This window comes from Gavialis gangeticus, unplaced genomic scaffold (genome assembly GCF_001723915.1).
Source record: "Gavialis gangeticus isolate Ggan-Ray unplaced genomic scaffold, GavGan_comp1, whole genome shotgun sequence".
NCBI classification, from domain to species: domain Eukaryota; kingdom Metazoa; phylum Chordata; order Crocodylia; family Gavialidae; genus Gavialis; species Gavialis gangeticus.
In genome coordinates, this window is record NW_017729001.1 from 14,506,164 (window position 1) to 14,515,221 (window position 9,058).

At 41.4% G+C, this 9,058-nt stretch overlaps 1 protein-coding gene across 3 annotated transcripts in view; it reads right to left on the minus strand.

Annotated features, from left to right (window-relative positions):
- Positions 1-297: 297 nt before the first annotated feature.
- The window catches only part of LOC109290410 (solute carrier family 2, facilitated glucose transporter member 11-like), a 38,716-nt gene continuing 29,955 nt past the window's right edge, over positions 298-9,058 (minus strand). For all 3 annotated transcript variants that reach the window (XM_019506902.1, XM_019506901.1, XM_019506903.1), the window contains 7 exons: positions 7,971-8,119; positions 7,363-7,550; positions 6,752-6,862; positions 4,509-4,610; positions 3,720-3,795; positions 1,425-1,552; positions 298-609 (listed from right to left, as the gene is read on the minus strand). In XM_019506902.1, coding sequence (XP_019362447.1) covers positions 406-609; positions 1,425-1,552; positions 3,720-3,795; positions 4,509-4,610; positions 6,752-6,862; positions 7,363-7,550; positions 7,971-8,119 — 958 coding nt within the window. In that variant the 3' untranslated portion in view covers positions 298-405. The remainder of the gene's footprint in view (positions 610-1,424; positions 1,553-3,719; positions 3,796-4,508; positions 4,611-6,751; positions 6,863-7,362; positions 7,551-7,970; positions 8,120-9,058) is intronic.

Below are 9,058 nucleotides of genomic sequence, written 5' to 3' on the forward strand. Positions count from 1 at the left end.
TCTTCCTCTTAAACCTAGGGAGAGTCATTTGACAGATTAACATACATATTTTCATGGGCCACTAATTTGAAATGGCTGATAAGAGAAGGAAATGCTGTAAAATTGATGTGTCTCATGATACTTGAATGCTCACACATTCCAGTCCTGGGATAGATCTCTGTTAATCATTAACAAGCACCCTTATGGTACAGAGCTGTATTAGGAGGGGAACCATCTGTAAAGATACTGCCTGCGTGCATGTAAAGCAAATACAGATATAAAATGGGGTTACTTAGAGTAAGAAACAACCTCATTGTGGATTATTATTCAAAGAGATTTTTATTAAATAAGGTTCAATGTTACCATTAGCTTCTGTTGTGATCTAGAAAGCACCTTTAGCCAATAAAAATGGCCTATTCTGGCTGGTCAGAGCTTGGTGCAGGTATATTCTTTATAGGATTTCCTCCCTACAATCTGCAGAGCATTCTTCCCAAAATGCAATGTGCTGAATTCCTCTGTGATTTCCATGACTGACTTCCCCTTTGTCTCTGGGAGGAACAAGTAGGTTAAGATCCCTGAGATGACAAGGACCCCTGTAAAGATGAGGAAGCAGAAGGGACCAAGAGCCTCCTGAAAATGAAAATAAGAGAGGGAAATATGAGCAAATCCCCAAATGACACTTGCCCTCTTAGGTTCTTGTATGTTGTAGCTTTGCACCCCAGGAATGGGAAAAATGGTGATTCCCAGATTATATGTTTATTTGATTTTTTTAAATCTCTGAAACAGCAGAGAACAGTTGTATACCTGGGGGAAGGGGGAGGGCAAGTGGAGAATTGCCCCAGGTGTTGACTGTGAAGGGGGCACCAGAATGGCTCCCAGAGGAGTCTTTCCCATGTCAGAGGCAGCCCTACAATTCACAGCCATAGGAGTGGGGCAGGTGCAGCCCAGCACCCAGCAGTGCATCTGGGTGGGGGAGCAAGTTGAATGGCGCTCTCCTGTCTCCTAGAGTCCTTGCCACAGCAGGCACAGCCCTGTGCCCACTAGCATATGTGGTAGGAGGAAGTGAATGGGGCACAAGGGGCAACTCCCAGGGAGTATCATGGCATGGGGCTGCTGCTGCTTAAACTGGCACTGCTACAGCAGCAGTAGAAGCTGCCTTCACTGTGCAAAGAGCCAAGGCAGGTCAGAATTCCCTTCCTCTTCGTCCTACACACCTACCTCAGGCGTCAAAGGAGCTTGCCATGCCTCTCTGTGGGAGGACGTCTGTAAAAGCCAGGTCTTTTGCCCAGCCAACCTCCATAGAGTAGAGCATTAGAGGTTATTTCAGAACACTGATCACCTACAAGGCATTATGATTTACTAGCAGTTGCCTTGCTACCCAGGTCAACCTTGAAAGTTGGTTTAATTGGGAGTGTCAAGAAAGAGACCCAAATTGAATCACTTACCACAATAAATGGGAAGATCATTCCAATCATTATAAGGCCAACCCAGCAGATGGTCCCACTAATTACCAAGGCAGATGATCTGGCTGCCTGGTTGAAGATTTCAATCATGACAGATATGCTTGCTCCAGCTGAAGAGGAAACATGAAAAGGCAATAAGAAATGCCTATGAATTTTATTCCCATAGGAATTTTATTTAGCTTTTTTCCAAAGCAAGAAAATTAAAATTCATAATTTAGGAGCAGAGCTTGGTCAGACAGAGGCTCAGAGTGTCACACTCTGTCCCCATTTCCCAGCATATGTAGTTTTTGCTTGTATGGGGGGGCTAGGACCAAGACGGGCTTCCAGGGTATTCTACACTGTGATGATGGCTGTGATCATTGGTGAGGCGTGCACCCCCTGAGATTGGCTGTGCACCCCCTGGAAGTGCCAGCTAAGAAACTGGACGTGCCGGTGGAAGTGCACTTCTGGTTCTGCTGGTTTCACCGCTGGTGGTAGTTCTGGGCTCGGCGATCTGGTGCCCCCCCCAGACTTGGGAGGCACCACTCGCCCATGGCTGTGATATAAGTGTCTGAACAGGAATTGGTGACACACAGTAGTAGTATGGGATGCTACTGAGCTTGCAATAACTGAGAGTAGCTTTTAGTCAAGAAACCGGAGTAAGTTTTGGTCCCAGGTGGGGTCCTGTGGAAACATTCTAGCAGCGAGTACAGGAGTGAGCTGGCTCTGGTAGTTCTACTGTAGCTGATTCAGAATTAAATTTAAAAAAAGAGAGCTTGAGATGATGCTAAGAGAAAAAGCTTGTCATCAGTTAATAATCCTTCATAATCCTTAATGGGTCTGGGTTTTCACATGTGAGCTGAGGAAGTTCTAGGGTCCTGTTTCCCTTTCTCATCTTTGACAAGAACATAGCTACTGATGGCTCTGGGGATAGCCTACCTAATTAGTGTCCATGCTCGCCCAAATCTGAAGCTGTGTGAATGTCAAGTTTTTAAATTAATTAATAAACTTTCTCTCGTGTATCCTGAAGGGATAAACAGAGACAACGTTTAATGTACTTAGAGTTTAGTTTTAAATACTTCACAATATAAATGATATTCTGTGACATCAGACTTCTGTTGTGATAGAATCGTAGATCATCCCTCCACTGGACTCCCTCCATCTTGATCATCCATTATAAACTGGGGTTCACCCTTGTTTCCATTCCTGCCTATGGCATTTACCTATGAAGATGTACCATATTTACCCAAAACCAAAACACCTTTGAATTTAAGGTGATGCCCTCAATTATTAGATTCCATACATGGAAAATGCAGAGTCTTGTTATAATTTTCCATATATAGAATCTAATTATTAGAGGGTTGTCTTAAATTCTCCCTCCGCTGTTGCAGCAGTCATTCAGCAGCGAGGCGATCAATGGCACATGGGTAGGTGGCCTGATCCCTGCTCCTTACCTTCTGCTACCTGTCCCCCGCAGCCACCTGTGTCACTCCCACGATGTCTCTGTCCCCTGTCCCCTACATCATTTAGCCCCCTCTTCTACCTGCTTTCCCCACTGTGCCTGCCCCTCACAGTGCCTGCCCTCTGCACCTTGTATTCAAATCTGAGAAGAGAGCCCCCGCTCCAAATTGAATGAGGGGGGAAAAAACTGTCTTGGTTTCAAGTAAATACAGCACTTACACACTTTTCCATTTCCATATATTTATCAATATTAATGTGTTCATACAGAATCATAGAACGGCAAGGTAAAAAGGGACTTCTAGAGGTCATCTAGATCAACCCTTGCTCAGGGCAGGATCATCCCTGACTAAACCATTCTAATCAAGTGTTTGTTTAACCTGCTCTTCAAAATGTTTAATAGTGGAGATTCCACAGCCTCTCTAGGTAGACTGTTGCAATGCTTACCCACCCTCAGTAAGAAAGTTCTTCCTAATATCCAACTTATATTTCCCTTGTTGCAATTTAAGACCATTGTTCCACATCCTGTCCCTTGCTACCACAAATAGTTTATCTCTACTCTCCGTATAACTATTCTTCAGGTATTTGAAGACTGTTATTAAATTATCTGTCAATCTTCTCTTCTCCAAACTAAATAATTCTAGTTCTTTCAGCCTGTCCTTGTAAGTTTTGTTTCTCAGGTGTCTAATTATTTTTATAATTATTTACTGGACTCTAATTTGTCTACATTTTTCTTGAAATAAGAAGTTCAAAACTGTACATAGTACTCCAGGAGAGGTCTCACCATATATATGGTACAGCCCACAGGTTTTCAGTAATCACTTGTGCTGATGTACTCACCTGGCCCAGTTCCATATGCGACAATGAACAAGAAGATGAGAATTACACTGCAATATGACATCCAGAAGAATTGATCCTAGAGGGGAAAGTAAGGAGAGGAAATGCAAATTATTACTGTGGTGCAATAATATACTGACTATTTTTCTCCACTGGGTTACAAGATTGCTGTGGAATTGCTTTACATACTGGGAATCAAATCATATGTATTAATGGGTGAGTTAGAGGAGAGGTCAGTAGTTATCAGAATAAATGGGTCAGCCATTTTTATTGTTGGAGACAAGGGTAGCAGAAATGTTTGGGAAACTGCAAAGGTGCTTGCCACTGGGAAATGAGATTTTCTGCAGCAAGGATGATGGTTAGGCAAAGTGCCACAGCCATAGGTAGGGGGAGAAGAATGCACACAGGTGCTGGGATGCTCAGGGATGGTGACAAGGAAGGCAAGATGCGTCAATTATAGAAAAGGGTTGATGGGGCTATGTAGCAAGGTACTTGGGGAATGACTAGGTCAGGGTACCTTGTTTATGAGACACTTACTTTGGCTGCTGAAAAGAGTATGAAGCTAACTTAGGAAGAGAAAGCACAGAGATTTCTCCTAGAGAGCACAGAGATAAAGACCTTATGGAAGGTGCCATGAAATTGCATTCACATGAAATTCAGCCCTGCATTGTTGAGAGAACAGAACGAAGGCTGGCTGGCTGATTCCCTGTGGTGATCTAGGTTTAATATGAGAACTACAGAAACTGCAGCTTTTGTAGAAGGAGGACGTCCCAGTAGTAGAGGCTTCCTTACCTTCAGCAAAAGAGTTGCTACTAGGAGTATCAGGACCAGTGCCATCAGCCAATAACCACCCCATAACAGTATCCGCCTGCCAAAACGGTCAATGATGGAGCTCTAGGGGACAGAAAAAAGACTGATATCACTGGAAGCACAACAAATTCTGAATGAACTTGCCTTTCATACCCTCTTCCTTTTTCCTTCGGTCTTTTTCTCTTAGAGTCCAGGAATAGGTGTCATTATATGACTTCTCTTAGCTATGTCACCCACCAAGGCACTGTCAAGTGTTAGTTTGATTAATTCCATGGGTGTTATGATGCAGTAGTTAGGTTGGACACTGCTATTTGGGGCCAGAAAGGGCAGCTTTTATTTTTTGAAAGATTATTCTTTACTTAGAGCTCATCTTCTTTGTAAGTAAAATTCTTCCATTTGAATGCATTTCCCTAAGAACCATGAGTATACTAAGTATATTCTTTGATTGTACTTGCATCTGTTTACTTAGTTGTTTATATGCTGTGTCTGTTCAGTACAACATTCATAGCCTGAGAATGGCTTGTGCATGTCTACTGTAGAGACAGAGTTAATTGGATGAACAGTTCTAAAATATTCATTGGCTCTTCATGTGTGTGTAAAGCAAATGATCAATTGCCATAAATTTTATATGATTAACTCACCTGTGCTAGTTCCTTCTTTGATGTCAGTGCTGGTGGTGGTGGGAGGAGGAGTAATAGATGGCCATTATTGCAAATGGATCCCAAGGATCCAGGCATTGCATCTGGGGCTAAAGATTTGTGGATGCTCTAATTGTCACTGGGTATGTCTACATGTACATCTGATGTGGGAGCAGTTTACTTGCAAGTAAACTACTTGCCCATAAATGCTTTCAGCTGGCGTCTACACATGTGCTATTATGCAGTAACTACTCACAAGTACATTTTCTACTTGCATTTGCAGGTAGCAAATTTATTCATGTGTAGCCAATTTTACTGTGCAGTAAGCGTGTGCATGTACACATGCGCACACATACTGTGCAGTAAATTGCTACTGCTGCTTTGAGTTGATTTGTGAGTAGAATTACACAGCAAATTGGATTTCAGAAAAAAAAAGTCTGGCTGTCCATGATCATATACTGTACTAGTGTGTTGGGATGGGAAAACATTTTAATAGTTGTTAGTTGTTACCTAAAGCTTTTTATAGCTATATCAAATAAAACAAATTTTGGGGCATGATCACAACATGGCCTTGCTGGTTACACAAGCATGATCTGCATGGTCATCGATATAAATCCTGATTTAGAAGTTGAGTTTATACCATGTGCTGATAATTCAGTACACTGAGGAGCTATATTATTAGACTTCTGTCCTTCAGATGAGCTGTTCAATTGAAGCCCTTTGCTAATCACTATACACTTGACTTTATAAAATTAAAGTCATGAAAGCGGTGGTCAGACTTTACTTGGCCTCACCAACCTCTGAAACGCGGTTACCTCAGAAGTGTAATGTGTAGTTTTATAAGACATAAGAAACATGTATAATAATAATAATAGTAATAATGTAGAGCCAAGTGGGGTTTCCCAGTTGCATTTAATTCCAAAGATGGTAGCAGTGTGAGTGACCTCTAGCACCATATGGTAGAGTTAGATCAGTACTAGTTCTGAATGCCCTCAGCTGAATTGCATCACTTTCTTCAGCACCATGTTTTTCCCTATTTTCCTTCATCCCACTTAATTCATGAGTTGTCATGAGATTATAATTTAAGGTTGTTGATACCTTCTATACATGACATTTTAATCTCAGAGATTTTCCAGGTACTATACTTTAAAATGTTCCAGACTGCACATGCTAAAAACCATTTTTCAGATGTGTGAGTACACTTTTGAAAACTTGATTAAGAATCAACTGTTCCATGTAGTTTATCCATCATCAAGCCTTATCTTACCACAGTGCCATTGCTTCTGTCTGGCTTTGCTGTGTCTACTGTTTTAAGTAACCTAGCAGTTATTTAAACATAATAATCAAGGGAGCATGATATGAGCTCCAGTCTTAAATAATATAAGCCTGGATGTTTATGAAAAAGCATAGATTGTGAGCTCCCAGAAGATGGGAAATCTTCCAGAGGGGCTGGAAACACTGTTTTGCAGAGTTGTGCAGTGATATAGAAAGATTATTCAGTTTACGTAGTGAAGTTCCCATTCATTCTAAGAGAAAACTGGCTCTCATCACATTTCACTTTTCCAGCCTCCACTAGGTATGACTTACACACAGGATCATGGAGAAGAGTTCACAGATCCCCACTCCTAATGATATATATGGAATGAGGTCTTCATCCAGCCTGGCTGTGCGGAACACTTCAAAGGTGTAAAAGTAGATCTGGAAAATGCATTTAGAAAACATTAGAAAATGAAATGCAGTCAAGATATATGAAGTGTCATTGTGTAGCACTTCACAGATCTAGATCTCTCACCAGTATTGTGTCACCAGGTGGGCCTTAGTTGGACCCACGAGAGGAAACTGAGGGCCTTGGATTCTCTTTGTACAGAGAGAAGTGGTTTATAAAAAGAAACACAGAAGGTTAGACACAGAGAAGGAGATCCTTGCCAGATAAATCTCGGGCATCAGGCAGAATAAAGAGGAGATGGCAATAAATATCTACTGCTACCTGATATGGGAACATAAGGAAAACTGAGGATGAGGAGCTGTTGAGATCCTGGAGTCAGAATGTGAGTAAGTATAACAATCTGCCTTTGACAGAGAGGTGTCTGTGGGATTAACGGGGATCAAGAAAAGGTAACCAACAGGAACCATGGTTTTGTGGCATTCTTAATGCTTCCTACTATTAATTCTTAGGTTAGAAAGGAAGAACACTCAACTGCATTCAAACCACTAAGCTGTAGAGTCATTACAAGGAGAATCAGGATATTCATTTGCCAGCGCAAGGATGGTTCTTTTATCAATTCCAGGACACCCATGGTTTTGGTGCTTTTCAATGCTGCCTTCTCCTTCATCAGGTCATCCATGTCCTCTTGATGGTTCCCCTCACCCCAAAGCTGCTTCATGGCTATTGAAGAGAAGGAGCAAAGCATAGAAATCCATCAGATGATCCATCCACACATTTTATTTTTCAGACATTTAATGAATTAGTGATCAGATTGTTCATTAATCATTAAATCCATACATTCATCCCTCAGTCCCTGAGCAAAGAAGTCAAAGTTTTATTGGTAATGCTCAGACATTGTTATTAGCTGGTGGGTGACTGCTGGATTGTTTGGGTAAAACTAATATTTTAATTGGAGAGCTTCAATAATTTCTTACTGTTTTTTGTTATACTAAATGGACTCTGCACAAGTATCTCCATTAAGTCCTTATAATATAGAATTATTAAAAAAGCTTGGGGCTAGATAGTAGGAAACTTTTTTCTATCTAACAGGTCCTTTTCTTCAGTGGTTCTCAATATAACAAATCTGAGAGCTGATTTTACCTTTTAAGCAGCCTTCTTTGTCTCCCTTTTGTATCAGAAGATAGGGTGGGGATTCAGGAAAGAATGGCAAAAAAATCAGCTGGAACAATGCCCCAATTCCACAGGAGGCCAACAACAAGTGCCACAGGGACTCTGTTCCTAAAAGTTCTCTGTAGAAAGCAGATACAATATACTTATGGGAAAACAAAAAATAAATTTGATGGGTTGTGTTCTGGAGCAAAGACTAAAACTACAAAAACAATGTATAACTGGAAATGGGGAAAATATGTTGAAATAAAAGAAGGTATTTGTACAAGTAGAAAGAAAAATAGTTAAGTAACTTAGTTCTATAGTATGTTCTGAGTCTTTCCATTGTTTAAAAGGTGGTGGCAGTGGGGAGCAGGGAATTTGTTAAATACAGGAGCTATCTGAACCAAAGCTGAAATTTACATTAAGCTGTCAAGAAAGGACGAATCTTCTCCAAAATGGTTATATGCAAGAACTTAATATTAAATGCTATAAATTCTTTTTGAAATGATAGAGAGACTGATGCTGTATAAACAAATGATGGAAAGAAGGGGATGAAAAGAGCTAGTATCTCTACTGCTTCATTTGTGGATAAGTATTTGCATGCTACAATAAGGATGGTTAGTATTACGATATTAGCTTAATATATGGGGGAGCAAATTTCTTCAATTTGTTCAATATCTTCATCAGTGATTTGGACGAGGGGGTGCAAAGCACCCTGTTCAAGTTTGCTGATGACACTAAGATGTGGGGGGATGTGGGCACAATTGAGGGGAGCAACAGGCTACAGTTAGACCTAGATAGGTTACAAGGATGGGCGGAGGAGAATAGGATGGGGTTTAACACGGACAAGTGTAAGGTGATGCACCTGGGGAGGAACAATCAGCACCATACATACAGGCTGGGGAACTCCCCTCTTGTCAGCACGGAGGTGGAAAAGGATCTGGGAGTCATTATTGACTCCAGGATGAACATGAGTCGGCAATGTGGGGAGGCGGCTAGGAAGGCCAACTGCACCTTGTCGTGCATCCACAGATGCATCTCGAGCAGGTCCAAGGAGGTGATCCTCCCCCTCTATGCGG